The sequence below is a fragment of the Lagopus leucura genome, unplaced genomic scaffold, assembly GCF_019238085.1.
Source record: "Lagopus leucura isolate 7727_CA_CO unplaced genomic scaffold, USGS_WTPT01 Super-Scaffold_73, whole genome shotgun sequence".
Classification (NCBI taxonomy): domain Eukaryota; kingdom Metazoa; phylum Chordata; class Aves; order Galliformes; family Phasianidae; genus Lagopus; species Lagopus leucura.
The window spans coordinates 76,074,647-76,097,463 of NW_024962252.1; the positions used below are offsets into that span (position 1 = coordinate 76,074,647).

A 22,817-nucleotide genomic window follows, 5' to 3' on the forward strand; every position below is an offset into this window, starting at 1 on the left:
AGAAGTTCCCAGTTGATAACTACTTGGATTGAAATGCCATTCCAGTTACAGCACATCACCCATACTAGTAAGATTTAAAATAAACATCGTAACTTACATTGTAGTACCAAGAGTAGGCTTTGTGCACAGTTTAATTTTATACTAAAATTAAAGCAAACCAGGTAGGGTAGAGATGAGTCTTGAAAAACAGTAGGTCTAACTACTAGAAAGCCTCTTGAAATAATTAAGATTTAGCTGATTTAAGTATTTTTAAGTGCAGTAGCAATCACTGTAAACGTAACTGAGTTTTTGTTTCTCAAAAGCAGAGGTGTGTACTTTGTCTTTTAAGCAGAAGTCCCTCTGTATCATACTGTGTAATATGCTTGCCTGTATAAAAAAGGGAGATTGAAGATGAACATCGGTGGATTAGAATTCAAATTTCACGTAATGAATCTGTTAGTTTTTAGCAGCAGCTGCTCTGTACTCTTCTTGCAGGACCCTGGGAACCTGCAAAGCTTTGTAGGCTGTGTGTGGCAGGGAGTCGCAGTACAATTCAGGTTTTCTCTGTCCGTGTCAGCTTTCTAAAAGATGATTTTCACTGGTTTTCTGTTTCTTCAGCCCTTGTAAAAAAACAACCCTGTCACCCGCTGCTGTCCTTTCTTTCACTCTCCTCCTCCCATCTAATTATTCTTCATGGCTCTGTAGATGACTTATCCATCTGTTGTGAATTCTGCAATTAATTCTTAATTAAATGGGATGAAATATTGTCTTCAAGAAGCACTTGAGCAGATTCCCATCTACAAAGATAGAGAAGAAAAAAAAAAAAAAAAAAGAATCTAAAGGCTTCCACAAAGGGTGTTCTGTATAAAGTTGAGTGTTTTTTCTTAGCAAATGCCAGATTAAAAGCTTTAGGTGGACTTCAGTGTTTGCTGCCTCTGGGAAAAAAATGAAAAAAAAACAATTCTTTCTGCATTTACAGGAGACACGTATGGCCACACTCCAGAATTCCTTTGCTTCCGCTGTAGCCCTTGTTAGTTCACATGTTATCAGGAGCTCTGGAGCTCACAAAATTGTCAGAAAATTTCTGTTGATGGTAGTTGGCTTGTATATCAGAGTGCTAGTTTTCTGTTCACACTGCTGGCTCCGTACTGAAGGTGGCTGATTCTTGATACTGCAGCCAGAAACTGTAGTTCTATTAGGAACAATGAGTAAGGATTGCCCATCTTTATCTCTGAGCTAAATTTGACTCTTGCTGATGAAACTTTTGGCCTCTGAACCCCCTAACTAAATTGTATTAAATCATCATTACTGATGTCAAACTCATTTTCTAATTTAGTCCCTTGTATCGTGGGAGGGTCTTCGCCCCCTTTTCCCCTAAGAATGTCTTTCTTTGCCATATACTGGAACAATTAGAATCTTATAGTAGATATGTTAGAGTCAGGAATGTTTGGAAATACAGCCAGTGCTCAGAACCTCCTTAGTTATGTTGAGCATGGGTGTGTTTTTTACCAATGTTTGCCATCATCGTATCTACAGTGCCTGTGAAGCACTAACGCTAAAAGCCCTGTGAACAACAGAAGCTATTCGTTAACCAAAAAGTTCTGATCTTCAAGGACGGCATCTGTAGCAACCTCAGCATCACTGAGATTAAATTTTTTGCATCTCTGACAATTCCATTTAGGCAGACCCAACATCAAGTTCCCCTTCCAAGTTGCTTACATTTTAAAATTTTTGTTTGCTATTGCACAGTGAAATTAATTGATGATTTGTCTTCAGATAGCAAAAGCATAAAAGCTGTAGAGAAAGAAGACTTGAGTCATTAAGCACTTTGCTTAACTTTTTGTCAGGAAATTTGATAGTTATCCAATGAGTGTGAGTATTGGTCCGTACATCTTTTTACCATTAAAAGAAAAAAAAGGTATTTCTTTGGTAGGCCTATTGTACTCCTGCAGGTTTTCTGAGTGTTTGCTATGGAATTACATGATTCTAAGAAGCAGATTTCTAGGAATTGTTTAAGAAGTGAGTTTCAGACTGGAGTATAATATTTTGGTATAAAAAGAGATGTTTATTTTCTTTTAATTTTTTTAACAGAATAACTGCTTATGTCCAGACTTTAAGGGCTAAAGTGTGAACAGCTGAGCTTTCGTTTAGCTGTGACATAGCACAGAACATACCTTTGGAGAAGATTTTACTAGGACCCAGGTAGGCTTTCAGATGATAGTTATAGAAGAGTAGCTGATAGGCGGGCCTTACTGATACCTAGGGCTGTCAGAATCATACTTATCATCATGGCTTTGAACCTGTGAAATATCAGAGTGGCCTAGATAGAAAGGGATCAATTGCTTTTAGCTTGAAAAAAAAGAAAGCAGGAGTTGTAAGTAGTCATTACAAATGTATTCGTGTAGGATAAAATCTTGATATTAAGCTCAATTAGAAGTGCCTTTCTACATGTTTTTAAAGTACTCTGTGAAGAAGACATTTGTATCACAACTCTGAGCATCAGAACATTAATTACTGCTGTGCTTCAAAGCTTTCCTTTGTAAAACAGAGTATTTAGATGAAGTTATGCAAATGAGTGTAATGTTTTCCATGAATAGGTAGCACATCTGTTCATCGTGAGATGAAGTCAGCTTCTGAAATTAGTTTTTAGTACTAGATATTATTATTCTACCTGTCAGTTCACTGTGATGACAAGAAAAGTAATCTTTAAAAGACCTTGTCACACATCATTCTCCTTCAGCTTCACTTTGGTGTGTGGACCATGCTAAATAAAAGGATCAAAAGACATAAAATCTTGCATTTCAGAAAGAGTGGATACCACAATTCTGGGTCAGGTAATCACATGAGATTCTGTGTTTTAAGAAAATTCGAGTAAGAGAAGATGCCCATAACCTAGGTGTTATTTGTGCCTTTCTACAGAAAAATAACACATAGGCTGCTAGTCGTACCAAAATTTTGATTTGCCTTGGGAGTTTTGTTCTTTTACTGTTTCTGTTAAAAAGTTGCTGCCTCTTTTCATATGGAGGTATTTACAATTTTTTCTTGATTGCTTGGCCTGTTGTAGTTTCTGAAGTCTCTTGTGCAGCCTAGCCAAAGAGTGTAATTTGGAAACAACAACCGAAAAAAAAGATTGTGAATACTGTCATTTTCCATCAATTGCAGACCAGTAAAATTTAAAACATCTCTGCTGGAATATGATAATCTAGGAAAAATACTTAGTATTGCTTTTAGGGACATTTGCCATTAAATCAAGCTTTTATTTTAATGTTAAAGAATATTGCACTTTCTGTAAGTATTTCCAAATGGCCCTTTGTGCTAAAAGAAAGGATTGTAGGGTATTTATAGGATCAGAAATTTTTGTGTCTGTTGAAAACCTAATGGCAGTGTTATTGTGATGGCATTTTGAAAAATGTGCCTGAAACTGTGACCTGTGGTACTTTGACAGCAACTTCCATTAAATATTAACTGGTGTTGCAGATGTATTTTAGAACTTGCAAGTTATGTTTTTTCCTTTGTGTTGCTTTTTTTTAATGCTTCCTAGAACTGACCTTATGAGATGTGAGCCTTAGGAATGACTTGAAAGTCAATAATAATCCTGTCGTTGTAGCTGTTAAATCCATCGCAGCCATTCAAATACTTAAACAGTGAGCACTCTTGTTTTTCTATTCTAATAAAGTGCATCTTTGAAAGAACAATGTTTTCTTATTTGTATTGCGCTGCATCTCCAGTCTTACATGTTCTCAGACAGACATTGATGTTGTTCCCAGTGAGGGCAGTGGTGCGTACTGTTCTTGCTAAGCCCTACTTGCTACTTAAGAAGCAGTAGCATAAAATGTGAAGGCAATATTTTTCAGCTCTGGTGCTGTTATTCAGCATACTGTTATATTTCACATTGGCATCATTTGCAAGTTTAATAAAAACCACCTCTTTTCCATCAACCAAGTTCTTCACTGAGAGGCTAAATAATATTCTACTAAAAGAAAATCCACTCATTGCGTTTGTGAAGCAAGATGTGCACTATCTTTTATGAAACATGCCTTCCAGTCAGCTATGCACAGATCTGATAGTAGCTGTATCTGAATTACGTTCTGTAGATTGTTTTGCAGAGTGCTCTCACATGACGCTACAAAAACCTTTCTAAAGTGAAGACAGAACAACTGTTGCTTTGCCAAGGCTGCTATCTACTTTCTATGATGATGCTAAAATAGCACCATGTATTTTGCCAAATCAATGTAGGCAGTGAATTGTACCATGTTAGATGCTGAGTGCACACAAATTTTGATTTTTTTTTTCCTGATATTTTTATGTAAACTTAAGTGAAGTTGATTGATCTGTAGTTCCGTGGCTGCCTCTTTGATGAAGGTGTATGTGAGGACAAATTTGATTAACTTATAAATGTAGCTCCTTGAACAGAATCAATCTGAGGCCACTGCACATGTTTTCCTGAATTTGGAAGGGTAAAGAGAGAAAATACTGCACATATGGAGTCTGGTGGACCTGACTCTCTAAAGCATGGTATCGGTGAGAGGGGAGAATACCCTGTTCACCCTTAGGCCATTGCCACAGTAAGCACAGGTGCAGGAGTTGTTATGTTGTATTGTGAGATCAGAACTGTTGTGCTTTCTGGCCTGCTCACTTATTTTTGCTTTGACTGTGTTTATGGCCCAGTAAACATTTCTTTCGTTTCTTTACATTGTCAGTGGTTTGTATTACAGCATTGGATCACTGATGATGTTTCTTTTCACTGCTTAGTCCGGTTACCCAATCTTCAGCTTTGATCTTCATGTGGCTTGCAACATGCATAGCTTTTGTGCTAGCGCTATGAAAAATTCTTAGTGATCTTAGACTGTGAAGAAGATTGCTGGGCAATCATAATGCCTAAATCTGGAGAGCAATGGGCTGCTAACAGCTTCCAACATTCATGCTTCTGAGGCCTGTCCTGTGGCCGTAGGCCTACAGTGGTGAGAACTCCAGGGACCATTGCCATTCCTGCCTGTGAAATGATTCATGATGCTGTTTCTCCTGGTGCAGACAGGTATTTTGGTTCTTTGTTATGCAAAGATTTTAATACATGACTTACGAGTGACGAAAAGGTTGGTTGTGTCTCACCTAGACAGTAAATAGTTTTTCATTCTTATATTCATAAAATGCTCACTCACTGTGAGACCCAATGGCCATTGCAGTGTTCCAGGTTCTCAGGAGATATAAAATGGTGATAGATTCATGAACTGATGTGCTTTACTGTCATAGCCTAGGATACCTGATTCTGAAACCTGCTTACCTAGAGACTTACAAATAACCGTGACATATGTAAAGAATTGTCACCTGGAAAATTATATATAAAGAGAATTTGATGGCTTTGACTGATCAGTGGTTACTATTCTATTAGCATCCTGAAACCAGGACTTCTTAACATGTATTTTGTGTTTGAATGGAAAGACGGTTGCTGGCACAGATCCTAAATTTTCTCATGACATTGGGAATTACTGCTATGGAGAGAATGGGTCTTCCGTATCCTTCCCACCTTTTTCTTTTTCCTCGGTTTGTAAGGATGAATATTGTATTCAGAAAATCATTATTATGTCAGCCATTGGAATAGTGATGTTAGCATTTGCTGCCATCTGTAACAGCTTAGAACATTCTTCTCTTATCTTCACTTTTAGCTGTACGTCCTTGACACCTGGACCTAGCTGTGATCGGTTTAAGCTGCATATTCCTTATGCTGGAGAAACACTCAAATGTAAGTTCAGAACTATTGTTATTGCATCTCGACCTTTCTTTCAGCAGTGTTTTCTCTATCACATTAAGTTCTTAACTGTCTCTAATTTCACAAATTTCAAAATACCTGTTTTTTGTTTTTGTGGAGCTGAAGCTTTAAAAACAAAAAACTATTTTTGAGATCAGTTTACAGCCTTCCGTAATAGACTGACAGATTTGAAAACAAGAATCCTGAAAGCCATGGTTCTAATAAAACATTATGACCAAGACAATCTCATGATTTTAGTCTCATTTGTACGTGCTTTATGCTTTGGCTTTTCTGATTTAGTGTTTTGTTTATATCTGTCATTCTCTTGGAGGATCTGCATATGCTGGCTCATTTGCCCACTTTCCAATTCATCTGTATTTTGGTTCAAAGTATTAGTTTAAATTTTCATTGTGTTTTTGTTTGATTTTCTTTGTTGTTGATGTTATTTTTGTTTTAGAAAGTAGGGAATTGTTTTCTGAATGCCTGAGTTGCTGATTATCTGCATAAGAGAAGTCATAAAATTGTGTTGTTTTTCATCTCTAATAACTAAAATATAAGAGAGACAACAAAATACAAGTAAAGTAAAATTTAGAGCTTGACAGCTTTAGATTTAGGGCAGCACCAGTGAAATCACTCCACAAGCACTGTGACCAGTTCTGGTCTCACTAGTACTGGAGAGATATGTGCAAATTGGAGTGGGTCCAGCAAAAGATGGTGAGGATGATTGAAGGACTCTTCTATCCATTGTGCAAGGAGAGGGCAAAAGAGCTGGAGCTGTGTAGTCTCAAGAAGAGAAGGTTCAGGGCGGATACTGTCAATATGATTCTGTGTAGTGTTGGTAAGTACCTGATTAGAAGAGGTGAAGAGGAAATAGGGAAGGGGGAACCTTGATTTCCTCAGTGGTGGCCACTGAAGGTATCAGAGGAAATGGTCAGAAATTGAAATACAGGAATTTCTATCTGAATGTTAGGAAAAAGCTACTTGTGAGCATGGTTATCAGAAGAACTTGAGCTGGGAGCTTGTGTTGTATATGTGTCTCCATCCTTGGAAATACTCACAACCCAACTGGACCTTAGAAAGCCACTGTAGTGGACCTATCTCTGAACAGAGGAGACTGGATAAGACAGTCTCCAGAGGTACATTCCAACCTGAAGTACTCTTCAGTTCTGTGAAAACGTGCTATCTGGAGGGGTAATAGAAAGGTTAAACATTTAAAACACTTATTCCTTTGGTAACATGCATTTAGACTGTTAGCACACGTGTGCTATAGTCATTTTAAATATTAAGAATGTTGTTGAATTCCTTCTCTAGTAATTTTTCTTCTTGTTGCATAGTGTGCTGGAAGCCCTACTTCTTTATGAATGGAAGTCAATGTGGTTAAATTTTTTGTTTTTAGAAGCACTTTAAAACTTCCATGTGGCACTCACAAAGTTGTATTTCTCAAAAGCTGGTCTGAACATTTGTGTGTGTGTTTTTGAGAGAGCTGGGCTAAGCTCCTAAGTCAGTCTACCATGAGTATTTCTTATATTCTTAAAGTATAGTCGTGGATCTAGAGATGTACTAATTTTTTTCCTAAAAGCAGCATATTAATTCCTACCTAGCAGGTTTTTTTAAAATGAAAAAGGGGGACTATTTCACCAAATAACAGCCATATTATTTGAAGATACAACTCTACCAAGTGGGATTTTTGTCTATACTTACACAAATAAAAAATATTGGTGTTGAATTGCAGACTTAATCTAATGAATCTTGATGTGTATCACAATGTGTAGTAGATTCTACTTGAGACTTGTTTCAGGACTGCAGTAAAGATATACTAAAAAGCTTCATTGGTTGACACTGCTAAAGAAAATGCTTTCATGTTTTCTGTAGTACTGTAGTAACTTTCTCATGTACAGGGCCCTACTGTTATATTCTGTCAGCCTTAGCTCTTTACTTGGCACTAAGAACAGGCTAAAATTGATCTTGATTCATAATAGAAAATTAGTAGATAAAAATGCACACATGTAAAAACATGGATGTACACACTATACTAATATAGTAAAGGAGTGCAGTTACATGAAATATGATGCAGGTACATGAAAATATGATTATGGACTATGTATCAAGTGTCAGAATTTACAAATCAACTTGTTCCCCCAGTTCTTATATTCTGAAAACATGTAAACAATTAAGGAAAACAATAATGCTATTGCATTATAGTTCTCCACCTTCCCTGAAACCAAGCAGCACAATTAGACCATGCTTCGTATTTTAACATCATGACAAACTGAAAGCAGAAAATGGTTTTAACAATTAGTGAGTTCAAGAGATAATCATTCTCCTTGTTTCAGCACTACATGTTTGAAAGTGCAATGCGTCGTTCAGTCCCATAGCATGTGGAATAAATAGTGATGCCAGCAAATTCAAGAAAGTTTTAGCAATTCAGAGTTTAGATCAGTAGTGAAGGTAGAGGAAGATTGTCATGGTGTGCTACCAAAGATTTGTAGATACTCTGTTGTAGGCTGTTGTGAGATATGTTATCTTTTAAGGGCAGAATATTTCTGTAAAGGAAAGTTGCGAAATCTGCTAGAATAAAAAGATTGACTGAAAATATTCAGAAGCTACAGTGTATGGTCTTCATTATATGGTGCCAAATAAAGACTGAAGTGTGTAGTTCCTCTGTGGTTTCTCTTACATCCTCTTTGCAACAGATCAGTTCTTTGCATATCATCAGTCATAACCGCTGCCACTGTACAAATACGCAAGTATTAATTCCAACGTGCTGAAAACTGTTGGTAGGCTACTTTAGGGAAGTATAATTGCATAGTCACAGTCCTGGTTTCTAAAAGACCAGAAAATGTACATTCAGACAATGCAGTAGCTCTTTCATGCTTGTAGTGTAAAATATTTTTTTTTTGCTTTTATTTTTTTTTATTTTAAAGTTTGATAACATTGAACATCATGTGACTTAAGAATAGCTTGCTGGTAATTTTAATACATTTTCTTGAGATTCATAGAGTCTTGGAATATCCTGAGTTGGAATGGACCCATGAGGATCACCGAGTTCGGCTGCTGAGTTTGCATAGGGCAACTGTTAGCTAATAAATCATTTTTTTTCAGATGTCACTTTCACCTTACTTCTGCATTTATCCTGAACTGCTGGAATGTTTTACTGCGCAGTTACTAAGCTCCAGTCAGGAATAAGAGTTCGGGGACAGTTTTATCCTGGAGAGAATATGTCAGTGATGGAGATAAATTAGGTTGTTAAATTAGACTTCCATCACACTTCAGAAATTTTCAAATTATACTTTCAGAGAAACATTGTTGCTTCATTTTCTTCTGTAAGGGACACAGTAAGTTTTGTTTTCGTGGCCAGAGTGGTTGGAAAATTGAGCTTATTTTTGCTGGATTGTCAATTAAAATTGAAAACAGCCGTATTAATTTTTTAATGAAGTCATCCAAGACTCAATGAACTTAAGGCAGCAGCACCGCTTTTCTTCTATATTTGAATTTTTTCAATGTTCTTAATAGGATTTTTATTTCCAAGAAAGCAAAGTATCCATGATGCTCTATAATGAGTACAAGATCTAATATGAAATTGAATCTGTATTCCAAAATGCACTCTGAATGGTATGCAGGCATATCCTTTATTGCTAACTGTACAGTAGTATCTGATGAATAAAGAGGAGTATTTGCATATTTTGAGGTGGAGTGTTTTGTAATTCTTGCAGATGGATTGATCTTCCTGTGGTTAAAAATCAAGGCAGATGTCATAGCAGAGATTCTCAAGCAAACTTACAAGCTCTAATAATCTTTACCTAATACTATTCTTAATTAAAATGCATCATTAAGAGTGACTCGCTTGGTCACTGTGATTTTGTTCCAAAGAACCCTGGCATCTCTTGGTCATGGTTTTAATTTTGCACTCAAGCTTCCTCTGTTTTCCCCCACCCCCGTCTTCTTATGCGCTTCATATTTTCTTTTTCAGGCACTGATCTTCCTTCTCTCTCTCTGTCCTTGAGTGCTGTCATCTGGAATTTAACGGTGATTAAACAATGTGTTGCCCTTGTGATGCTACTGCTCTCTGTGGCCTCTTGAACTATAGTATTTTCATCTTTCATTTGATTTTCACTCTTTTTATATGAGTGGATCGCGGCTTTGGGTTCTGCTGCCCCCACTTTGTTTGGTTTCCTTCATCCTGAGGAGTATTTCTTTTGTGTCATTTGAAGCTTAGCTTTTCTTTCTCTTTCCTTTTTTTTTCACATCTGATTTCTGTTTCTCCAATTCTTATTCATTTTAGTTATGGGCCTTAGATTGCGAAGTCACCATTCTGTTGCCTCACTCACTAGTCCAAAGTATCCCTCATAATATGCTGTATAGAATTTTATCTGGTTTTCTTCCTTAGATAGAAGTACTTCAGGAAGTTTATCTAGTCTTCCTGTGGCTTTCTGCTTTAAAGAAGTAATAGGAGGCAAAGGAAATAAAAAACAGAGAGAAATACCTAACCTTCTCATTGCCCTTTTAAAAACTGCTTTGCTAATTTATTTGCTAAGTACTGTTTATCATGCCAGTAAAAACAAACAAACAAACATAAAAGTTATCTTACAATTAATTTTAAGATTCATGATTTGCATAGCCAGGTTGCTGCAGTTTGTCAGTCTTCTGTGCAGCATCAGCTCATTTTACACAGGTTGTGGTTTAGCTGGAGCTCTTACAGGAAAAACTTTTTGGTTCCTGTAATTCAGATTATGCTTTGGTGATATCATTATTTCCATAGTAAGTATCTTTTTGTTGGGTCATCTGAAGTACCTCCCCTGAAGTACCTCCCGAAGATTCTTACTGGCAATATGTTTGGCAGGAATAATGAATATTGTTCTTTTGGTAATCTGCTAATGTTACTAATAGGAAACATGGATAGATAATGTAATCTTTTTTTTCTTTTCATATTTATTTTCTCTTAGACTACAAAGTTTTAAATATTTTCTCCTTTTAAGCAATCACTTTCAGGTCTGGCTTTTTCTTTACTATTATTGAAACTTTTCCTTATGTATTGGACTTCGACCGAGCAGGTAATTGACAACATTTTTTTTGCAAGTGAAATCCTTGAAGCGTGTTTCTCATCAAGAAAAGTGACCTTACAAGTATAGATGTATAAATGTGCACCTCCAGGGGTTTTGAAGGCTTGGGTTTGTCCCTCATATTTGTGTTAGTGTAGTGCCTTCCTACTTTACTCCTTTCTCCTCCTGATTGAGTTCCAGTTATTGATAATTTCTGCAGTTCTTTTTGTTTGAATGTATTTGTTCTTCATTTCCACTTTTCCTTTTTTTCAGCTTCTCAGTATCTCTGTTTCTTACAATTTCTCCAGTATTGTCTTTAATTTCTACCAGTATTTAATCTCTTTGTGTATTATTTGTTGTTCTTTTTTGTCCTCTTCATTTCTTGTACCAGCGTTTTGAGGAGAGTGGTTGCCCAGCTACATAAATGCAAGTAGCTAAGATTATTCTGCTGTCTTCTTGTTCAGCCTGGGATCCTGTTCCTTTATGTCATATTGACAGATTTGCCCATGCTCACGTCTTTATGGCACAGCAGTGTTTCCCTTTCTGTATGTTGGCCTATACTTTTTTTTTTTGTTAGCTGAAGTTAAAGAAATAAACACACCAACAACCCTCTGCCAACTCCCACCACCTGAAGAACCCAATAACTATCCTGTAAATCCTTCCTGTATCTTTTTTCTTGCAGTGTCTTTATTGAACAAGCAGGATGTGATTGAGTTGCCTAACTAGAGGTGTTCTAAAGCTGCCTGAGTTGCCCTAGGGTATCTTGCTTGGCCTTTTCAGCTGCTGCCCCAAAGGGCACTGATCTCTCTGAAAAATATTGTCATATCTGCCATGTCTTAAATGCCCTAAGGCACCTCAGATGGCATTAAACACTTGAATCATGCTATTGGATCGCTCCTTAGCAACTTAGCATGTGTGGAGTAGCTACAGTTTTCTTCTAGAGTGTCAGAGATACAGGGGAACAAGTTTTTTTGTTTGTTTTCATACGATCAAATACTTTGAAGAGATGTTACTGAGTTTTTAACACTGATTCCTGTGTCTTTCTTCATTTTGTACCTTGATTCACATGTGAATTCAGAAATTAATTTTAAAAGCATCACAGCTTCTTGCTGTCAGATGTTGTCTCTAAGCTTCAGGAATATTTCTGACTTTTCACTGAACAGCCTGTAAGAAATTTAAGCTAAACTTGGTTTTCTGTAATAGGATTATATTTCAGGGTCAAGTGTGCAGGAGTCCCACAGTACTCCCAAACACCATTCGGTGGGTTCCCATTCTGGGCAGAACTGTTTCAACAAATCATTTTAAGAGGAGCTGCTGAGGTAAAATTATCTTGCTGTACTTGACAGTAGAATAGCTTGGCAGCGTCAGCACCACAGCAGAAATAGAATTACTCCTGTATGTTCTTGCAGTAGTAGTTCTGTGTTTACTGAAGTTGAATTGTCATTTCAGGAGCTATTTCTCTTTCTGTCAAACAGTAAGTGGTTCTAGAGGTGATGTGTTGCTATATTTGACTTAAAGAGCAAAAAATATTTAGAGTGGAATCCAGTGATGAGTCAGCAGGTCTGCCTTTGTTCATTTAAATCCTTTCAAACTTCTGATTGCACTGTCTTGGTCACTGATGGCAATGAAATAACCTGTTCCTCTTCTACCTAAAGACAATTGCCAAGGGTCTGCTTTAGGGAAGGATTTGCTTGTAGAAGGGACTGATCAGTGTTCCTGTGTGATATTTGTGTAGACACTGAAGGAGCTAGGTTAGCATTCTGTATACATGTATGATGACATTTTTCTTGCTGTCTTTTTGATGTTTCATAAAAGACAGTTTCTTTATTTTCCCCAAACTGTATGTAGGCTTGGTCTCATGTTTCAGCATTGTTCTGTATTCCATATGAATGCATTCCGCGGTGAAGTTGAACTTGCATTGCGTTTGGTTTTTTTTGTTGTTGTTGATTGCATTTTTTTGTTGTTGTTGTTGAAAGCCAAATGGATTGAGGGTATGGATTACATTCAGATCAGTCTTATTCCAGGCTGCAGTGAACACACACTTGTTTTACATGTTTCGTGCTCAGATTTTTCAAAACCCAAGAATTTCTGAAGGATGTAGATAACATTTCAATAGTAAAGCTTATGAGGTTTTGGGTCAGTAACTGGTAGGTTGTTCCTACTTTTGTTGTCTTGAGGTGAATAGGGATGTTAATGCTGTGGCACTCTGTATAACATCTTTCAGTACTACTAAATTTATAGTACAGTTAGAAAAAAAGATCACAAGGGATGAAGTTGTCAGAAGAAAACTGTACATAAGGCCAGTGGAGAGCAACTATATAAGCACCTAAAACATCTCTTAGTTTCTAACCCCTTTTTTAGACTTACTATGCGTTTTGGCTGAATAGATAAGAGAAGAAGAACAGTATGTGTGTATGTACAAGAAAAGAAATGATAGATTTAAGTATTAATACTTCCATCTTTTCATCTGTTAGGAGCATATTAGCTTTTCCTTTGAAATCCTGTCAAGTATTTCAAAATTGAATGCTTCTTGCCTAGGGAGAAAAAAAAAATGAAGAAGTGGTATTTTTTGATAGTGAGAAGCGAAAGGATATATAAAGCACCCTTTTTATTGTAATTTATCTTTGGCTTCATGGCTTTAACTATATTGAATTAGTGTTAAGTTCTGTAGCACTATTTAATTGGAAATATAATTTTATTATAGTTATCTTTTGCCCAATGTATCTATAAAAATATGATAACTTGTCTGAGTATGAAGGTTTTGCCTACACTGTTCTTAAACTGGAGTGGTCATGGACACGTTTTGTCTATTAATGGCAAATAGAATTGAAACTTATGAGGAAGTACATACAGAAGTTGGGGATGTAAGGAAGGGGTATTTATTTAATTAGGTGAGGTGGGGGGACGATGCAGGGGTATATTGGTTTCTGGTGTTCTTATTTTCAAAACTGTAGTGGTAGCCATTCTCAAACCGAGTGCAATAATTTTGCAAATGACTTTATTGGCTTGGAAGTAGTTGCTTAGAAGTGAATGTTTTTATTAAGCCGACTGGGAGATAGGGTTCAATATTTTGATTCGCTTCACATTTTGTGAACTCACTACACAGAATAGTGTTAACATTTATGTAAAGTAACATCAGATTTGCTGTTGAGTTGGCCATTGTGATTGCAGCTTATATTCAATCTCGCTTTTCAGACCAATCACAATATAAAGTTCTTTAAAAATTTTTCTCTAATCAAATATGGAGACGTTATATAAAAATTAATATAAAATAAAGTTAATATATATAATAAGTTAATTTGGTTATTTTTTATCTTAAGCTTTTTGTAATATTTAGATAGTTGGAGTGCAGCTCTTGGCAAGATGAATTGTAGCTTTGTGTACTCAGTTTAAAATAACACATTTAGAGAATGAAAAACCAAACAACTAGCAAGTCAACATGGAAAGAATGTGTTAAATGAGTTACTTAGCATCACAAAAGTATGTCAAGACAAAAACAGAGATACACTCCTTTCCTTCAGAGTAGCACTAGGATAAGTAAAACTACAACTTTTTTCTTTATGGTGAGTTCTGAGTTATTTGCACTACAGCTCTTAATTTGTGAAGATTGAGAGGTGTTAAGATTCTGTCTCCTTCAAAATATGGCTTCAAGTATTGTCCGTTCTGTATGTGGAGATTGATTGTAAGGAGCTATGCAGGTTTGTTTTGTTTTTTTTTTTTCCATTACGGTGAATATGAAGGGTTGACTTAAGGTGGTGTACGAAAATCCAGTCTAGTCAGTAATTTTTCAGAATTATATATTGTTGTCTTACAATTTAGGCAGTCTAGTAATTATTTTCTCTTCATACACATTTCCAGTTACTATTTTATGTTGTTTCCTCTAGGATTAGTGCGTATTTTGTTCTTTCTTAAAATGAAATAATACTTTTATGTTAATTGTATTTGGTATATTAACTGGGGAACCTCTACTCTTTCCTGCACCTTGTACTTATATGTGATTCTGATGTTTGTGAATGTGGGAGTGTATACAGGAGAAACACACACCACACTATACTGGATCACATGATCAGCAAGTTCATATTTTGGAGTGATGCTGTGAAGCATACCTAGACAGGATTGGCCACTGGCTTCTTGATCATGAGCTCTCACTCTGCAGATTAGCCTCTATACTTCCAGCATAGATTAACCTTGCTTCCAGCTAGAGCCAAGATATATTTACAAGAATATTAGCAGTTAAAGCTGTCATATTGAGTGTCTTGAGGTGGTAATATTGCTTATCAGGCAATATGTCTGTAAGCCTCGTTAATCTAATGCTTTTCTCTAGTTCTGTATTCCTAATTGTTGGAAAAAAAATAACAAAACAATGGCTTAACTTTCTATGGACAGAACTGTTTGTAAGACGTACCACGCTGTTTTTACCTTGCTGTGTAGGTTTTGAAGAAGTTACCACGTAGTGGGTATTGACTTTCTTTTAGTGCCTGCTCACTGTGATACCTCGTGAATCTTCTTTATGCAGTCGCTTGGTGGTTTTGTTTCATGTCGTCTTCAACAGGAAAGAGTGATTCAGAGGTAGAGAAGTAAAGCTAGATACAGCTTTTCTTGGATTGTCAGATTTTTCATAAGCTCACATGCAGATGACTTCACTTCCTCTTGACCTATTGGAACTCTGAAGCATGCTTACTAATGAAATAATACAACCTACTTTCTTTTTCAATTATAATGTCAGTAATTAGTTGTATATTTTGTGACACCAGCAAGATGGGAACTCAGTGGCAAGCTGTGATGATTTAGATTTTTAGTTAATTTTAGTCTCTCAGTTTAAATCACAGAATCACAGAATGGATAATACATTTTTCTTGGCAAGAATTTTGATAATGTTAGTGATCTCTATTGGCCTGCTTATTCTTCTTCCAAAGAGTTGGGATGGAGAGGAAAAGAAGGAATAGGAGCTACTATGCTTTAAAGGCTCCAGTATTTTCAAAATAATAATCTTGATAGTTTGCATCTAAGCTTTGCTTAACGTGCAAAGCACAGCAATCTAAATGTGGTACTTCTAAAAAATCTTTTATAACGTTGTGTTTTTAGGCTACCTCAGTAGTCTTTGAATTACAGTTTGAGATATGAAGCAATAATATATTGCATGTTTCACTGCTTGCAGAGAAGGAAGAAGCAATGCTTCAGGAATTTGATTTAATTCCCCAAAGCATCTGATGCTTGTCATGTAAATTTTTGTTAAAATCACGAAGATCAGTACGTAAAATATTCAGTATAGCTATCAAATTTTATGTAATGTGTATCCTATGTACAATATCTTATTTTTAAGCACATACGTAAAGATGTAAACCATGTTTTCATTTTCTGCTTTTCAGGGGATATAATATTCAATGCTCACTATCCTGACCTGCCACCAGATTTTATCTTTGGAGAGGATGCTGAATTTTTGCCAGATCCTTCTGCCTTGCATGTAAGTACTTTTGTATGAGACCCTCATACCATACAAATAAATTTGGCTTTTTTAGAATAGCTTCAGCAACGAGAATTTGCTAACAATGCAGAATAAAGGAAAAAAACCTTTTTATCTCATTGTCAAAAGAGTATAAAGAAGTTGTCTTCTAATGTGATTTAAAGTTGAGTCCATAAATGTGATTTTATTTTTTTAAATATTTTAGTCAAGACAAGATGAATAGTTGAGTAGCTATTGGCAATAATTTGGAATAGTTATTTGTAGTTATTTGCATAACTATTCAAGGTTACTTTAAAAAGATACATATTTAATATCTGACCATCTTAAAAGATCTCTTTCAGCAAGAAGGATTGAACATCAATTGTATCTTTTAAAAGCATTTACTTGCAGAAAAAGTAGCATAACGTATAGTGTTGTCAATTATTACTTTTTTTTTCCCCCCTCAAGTAAGGTAAAACCAGGTTAATATTGTTGCAACCACAGTATCAAGGAAAGAGCTTATCTTCACACACAGAATAGGTATGGCTACCATTTTGACCCCACTTGGGTCAAAAATCAACTCAATTAGAAAGTATTTCTATAGTCTTGTTACTACAGAAGAAAAAGCATCACGATATGAAACCAAATGGTACTGTTCAATATTCAAAAATAGCCTAAACTGGTAAAGCCTTATTTGAAGGAGCCAGCATTGATTATGCATATAAAATACTTCTGCTCAGAGGTTAGTAGTAGTTATTAAAGGGATGTTAGGGTATTTTTGGTTCCTGAGGTATGTTTCATCCTTACTCTGCTGCCTTTACAGTCCTGCAGCCCTGTGTTTTGGCTCAGCGATGTTCTTTGTCAATAGGGTTTGGGTATATTTTTTTCCTGTAAATGTCCAATATCTCTTGTTATGATGGAAAGTTAGTGGTTCCATCAGAAAAGTATGCCTCTGCTGTGGAGCTCCACTGTAATTCCTGTTCAGTGACCCACGCAGCAGGTTATCATCTCATTTCTCTTTTTTTCTTAATTTTCATCTTTTACTGGAAATTTGACCCAAAAAAAGCGACAGTTGGAACTTCAAATATATTTGGTATGTGTGATTTTTGTTCAACAGTTGGAAAAAGCGGGCTGTATATGTGGGATACATGGCATCATATGATGCAGACATACACCTGGGAAGCACCTTTCTCCTCCTAGTGTAGAGCCATGCCAGCGTAGAGGCTTTTTGAATAGTACTCTGCTGTACCTCTCTTGTGCTTACCTCCAGCACAGCAAGGCAGTTGTATCAGGTATGGGAGCTCCCCAAAGCAAGTTTCCTGAGGCTCTCCTGTACTGTTCAGTGCTGGGGGACAGGTATCCGGGTGGAGCAGCCCCACTGTAGTGGTTGCACAGCTGAACATTGTCCTTTAAGTGTGACATAACAGTTGCATTTTTTGTTTTTGTCTTTATTCATTGAACGTTAAATTATGCTGGGAAATTATATAATCTTAAAAGAATTAGCATTAATAATTGTTTTTAGCATACCTAGCTGAAATTTTGTAAGGTGAATGTCTTATTTCTTTGCTTCACCTGGTCATTTCCCTGTGAAACTTGCAAACTCTTTTGGGAAGGAACCGTGACACTGTTGAATAGCTATTCTGTTAGGCTTCTTTTAGGAAAGCTTTTACTTCGTATGCCAATTCTAGAATTGTTTTCACAATCTTTAATTTACTAGTTCTCTTATTTTTCCCTTTTTCTGTTTTACTGTTTCACAGTACTATAGTGTCTTGAGAAGTATTCATAGTAACAGCAGTTTCTGCAGTTGTTGTTAGTGGAGGAGGAGCATTTTTTTAATGTGCTGGAAAAACTGAAATGAACAACAAAGAACAAATCAGATGTTAAATGCTCAAAGAGAATTTGGGACACCTAACAGAAGTATCGTTTGGAGGGAAAAGTTTGCCAAGTGTGATGTGGTGTCTTATTTCTCATGTGAAGAGAAGTTGCTTGTAATACTCATCCACTGAGAAGCCCATAAGAATAAAAACATCCTTCGTTTTCTTTCTTTCTTACACGGTTGGTTAATGGTGCATCATTTGGGTGCATTGCTTTTCTTCTGCCTAAACATGGAACATACTTCCCACTCCCTGCATTCCAAAACAGCTTGAAGAGCCATTTGCTCCTTGATGCATAAGATATTAATTAGCCTATTTTAAAATTAAAAAGAAAAGAAAAATAAATTGGCAGCCCAACAGTTTTTCTGTGGTCATTATGCCTTGCTGTAACATTCACTATGTTAATGTAATCTTTTTTTGATAAGATACTTGGTCATTCTCCTCCAGTCCCTCCTGATGCTATCAGAGCAAGTTGTCCCCACTTTGCAGCTATGGTGTACCTTTGCTTTGGTATTTGCCTTTTAATGTTCAACATAGTTTGCAGACTTGTTTTCTCCAGAATGTTACATTAACAGTAACTTGTTTATTATGCTAGGCATTTTAATAACTCCCTTTTCTCCACACGTCTCAGACCTATTTAATGAAGATGATTTTAATTGGATTCTAATGTATTAGGGGAATTTTTTGTAGTTAGTGGAAAGGTATGTTAACATGTTAAGCAAAAACAGATTAGCATGTTGATCATAATTCAATATCTGAATCTTAAGCAACCTACAAATCCTTTTGATGCAACTGTTCCTGGATATCAAAACAGAATCTACAATTCACAAAGGCATGTAGATAGTATTAAATGAGGGATAAGTCTACAGTCTGTAAGTAAAGAGTGCATGCAGTGGAATATGTGGGAATTCTGACGTTGTGCCTTCCTGCAGTGCTCTCATCTGCCTGAATGTCTTGTTTGTCAAGCAGAAGTCATCACATGTTCCATGGCTTGAGTCAGGCTTTATATTCAACTTGAAACAAGAACCAGGTACTCTAGATTCCTCAAGCTTATGTGGCTATGTTAGAGGTTGTCAGGAGGCTTCCCTAATGAAACCTGAATCACATCAGTCTCTCCTGCAGTTTCCATAGCCGTAGGCAGACCTTCAAGTTACATTTTCATCTATATGCTGTAACAGGTGTTCAGTTAAGCAGCTGTTAGTCAGACAGCTAACGAGATTCAAGAAGTCCTGCATTTTAAAAGGTAGATGCTGTATGTGAAGATGTCTTTTTTTCTTTTTTTTTTCTTCAGGAAATAACTAAATAGTTGGGCTTGTATTTTAGCAATGAAATGATATATTGAGTACTTGTTATATACAGATCTAATCAGTTCCTTTGTTAAATTGGTATTAAAATCAAGTCAACGTGCCTTTTGAAACTGTTTTCTTTCTGTATTTCACAGAAATATTAAAATCACTTCATTTTGAAACTCAGGCTGAGTCTCAGAAGTTATCCTATGGTTGTAGGCTATAATTTGTGTATATTCTGGGTTCCTAGAATGATGCAGAGATTGGTATTATAGTCAAGGGATTACTATTCCTTTGATTTTGGTTTGTCATACTGTTTCAATTATAATAAGAGCTAAATTGTTTAGGTTGATGATGCTATGCACAGTCTAGGCATTATTAGAAATAAACATTTATTTTTCCTTTTTATTAAAAATATCCTCAGCTATAGCATGTGCTTGATACTTGTGTGTATAGTATGCATAAATAAAATCAGCTTCTCAGAATGTAAATAGAAAAGTTCTTCCCTGCTCTAGTGTTTATTCATTTTGGATGACAAGTATTAAAAATGTATTTTAAAAACAACCTATGATTCACTCTGTTCTGATTAAAAATTCAGTTGGCACAAAACAAGATTAGTGATTGTGTACGGATGAGATTAATTTGGAGCTCATTACAATGACGCCAGTTTGAGTAACAAGAATTGTTTGTTATGTTAGCCTAGTTGATTGTTAATGTGAGCCAGTTAATAACTGAAGTGCGTATGCAAAATGTTAACCCCGTTTTTCCAATAATTTTAAAGTATATTCTGTTTGGCAAAGAGGATACAATAGCAGTGTGTGCAAGCTAGTGGTTAGTTTAAGGGCTTGTAGTTTTTTTGGTTTTTTTTTTTTTTTTAGCATCCTACTTCAGCCAATCACCCCGGAAAGATTCTGCCCACTCAGTGCTATTGAAAAGACTTCCTTAGCTGTGCTGGTGATGGAGGCAAGAGGACACGAGTATTTCCTGAAGCCCAGCAAGTGCTCAGTGCGTCCTTGCAGTCTACTATATGTGGGAATACGTATGTTGCATTCACGTGGGAGAGTGTTGCCATCACAGTAATGCAGAGAATGGACCACTGCTGTTCTGATCCCAGAACAAAGAGCTAGAAATAGTTTGCCCTTGTCAAATTGCTAATACTAGGTACAGATTTCATTCATGCAGCTAATTTCGCTGCTAGATCATATTAAATGTTAAGTGATGTGTCTTCTATAGAGCAATTTTTATTTTAAGCACTTGTATTTGGATTATTAGCCACTGTAGTATTTATCGTATGACTGTATGACAAATGTCATAAAGGCTGTATTGCTTCTGTGACTGTGTTCAAAATCTTAATCATTGTTACTGTCATCTTCTTGAGAGAGCATGTAATAGGTAGTTAAATAGTTCCTTTAAATATCCCCCCTTTCTTTAATTGTTCTTCATCCACCATCAGGTGCATAAGGCAGATGTTTAACAGCATCAGTTGTCCCTATGCTCACAGCTGTTAAAAAAACCCAATGCTTGTATTAGCTCATGCCATCTAAACTACTTTGTTCTAAAAAGCCTGGCTGTTGTGTTGTTGGCAGAGGAGCAGATGGTTATTACATGTTTAATATTGTAAGTGCCCTCTGTAAGGGCAAATGAGCACTGGTAGTTTCAGGATATGGCTGTACAATTAGGTCTGGGAGGTTATTGGATTTGTCAGGGAGATGTGTCAGTAAGTTTGAACTTTTCCAGTATTACCACCTCTTTTGTTGCTTGTATTTGGGATGTTAGCAGAGGATTCCATTCTTGGATCACTAACCTACCACTCTTGCACTAAAAGCCTTAAATTAGCTTGTTTTGAATTTGATTGTAGAGAATTTAAGTGTAGCAGAATGCAGGATTGTATGTTCTGTATTTTAAAATAAACTGTAAATATTTATGGTGCTGCGAGGACTTAGTAACCTTGTATAATTCTCTGTCATTTTCTACTTGTGTAAAATCACTGTATCTATTTACCTTACTTTTTCTGAAATTTCAGTATTTCTTTGCACAGCTTGTGAAAATTCAGTCCAAAAGCATAAGCAGAAGAGAATATGCTATTTCCAGAAGTTCTGCTTGAGTTATTTGTAACATCTTAGCTGTTTTTTGGTTTTTTTTCCTCCTAGTCAATCCATAGACTGAACAAATTCATACGTTTGGATCCTATGTATTTAATTTTTGGAAGGAAAATATCTGATAAGTCAGGTAGTTTTTCCTCTCTTTCTTAAAACTTGCCAATATACTCTTGCAAAATTAATTCCATTACTTCTCACTGAAGGACTTGGTAAGGTAAGGAAACATTTCCTTTTTTTTTTTTTTTTTTTTTTTTTTTTTTGGCACATTCTTCTTTGCTTGATAATGCCACTTGTCCCTAGAATGAGGAAAATCTAAAATATTAGCTCTTAAAAAAATAGTGCTTTTCTGTCTGGGAAATACTAGTTTAAGAGAATACTAGGACTGTGCATGGCTCGTTTGACTGAGGGATGGCAAAGCGGGAGAAAATGTTTTTCTGCCAAGTTAGCTTTTATACGTATGGTGAGAAATATAATTGTTCTCCATCAGCAAAACAGGGAGAAACACCTAATGGCTTTCTAGTCATACTGTTTTTCAGAAAGAATAGTGATTTTCTTCTATCATATAAGTTTGACCATCTTTTCCACAACTGTTCAGTTACATGAGGAGGAAGGTTGGACCAGAACAATAAAACATTTAAATTTTAATTTAAATAAATAATATATTTAAATAAATGCTTGTATTTATTTAAAGATATGTAGATTTGGCTTAGACTTGAACTCAGAATATTGGCCTCTTTTGTCTCTGGATTTTTTTTTTTAAATTCATTTTAGTTAAGATAGTCTCATTTGTGACATGGGGCAATATGGCTAAGCATGCTCACGTAGTTACATAAATATAATATATCTGCTTTACAGGAAATAAAGATCTTGCTAATGGTAAGAGCATTACAATAAATCCTAGTTTATTTCAGTGATTTTCAGGTCATTGTTTGTTTAAAACAACAGTACAGAGCTGGTGTCCAAAGCTGGATGTATGAAAGCAGAATGTCTTTTATTTGAATGTTTGAAAGTGGAATAATAATTCTGATATGGTAATTTTTTAATAACAACCGTGAAACTGATAAAATCAATGTCATTACATCTTTTTTTTTGTTATTTCATGTAATTGAAGTGTAAACATACTTGACTTGAACAATGTCAGTAAATTTGGAAGGAAAAAAAGTCGTTATTAGAGAAGCTGGCAAAAATTAAAGGATTCTGGCCCTGGTGTGTAATGTTACTGGCACAGTATACTCCATTTCCTCACAAGGACTCCAGAATATAAGAAATGTCTTGGCTTGAAGGCAACAGCTTGTTAGCTTTCTAGAAACACACTTACAAGGTTTTCTTTTTTTCAAAAGAAAAAAAAAAA

The 22,817-nt window shown here is 35.9% G+C and overlaps 1 protein-coding gene across 2 annotated transcripts in view; it reads left to right on the top strand.

Moving 5' to 3' along the window:
* The window catches only part of BABAM2 (BRISC and BRCA1 A complex member 2), a 158,935-nt gene that overhangs the window by 12,762 nt on the left and 123,356 nt on the right, over positions 1–22,817 (top strand). For both annotated transcript variants that reach the window (XM_042889467.1, XM_042889457.1), the window contains 2 exons: positions 5,643–5,719; positions 16,134–16,228. In XM_042889467.1, the coding sequence (XP_042745401.1) occupies positions 5,643–5,719; positions 16,134–16,228 (172 nt within the window). The remainder of the gene's footprint in view (positions 1–5,642; positions 5,720–16,133; positions 16,229–22,817) is intronic.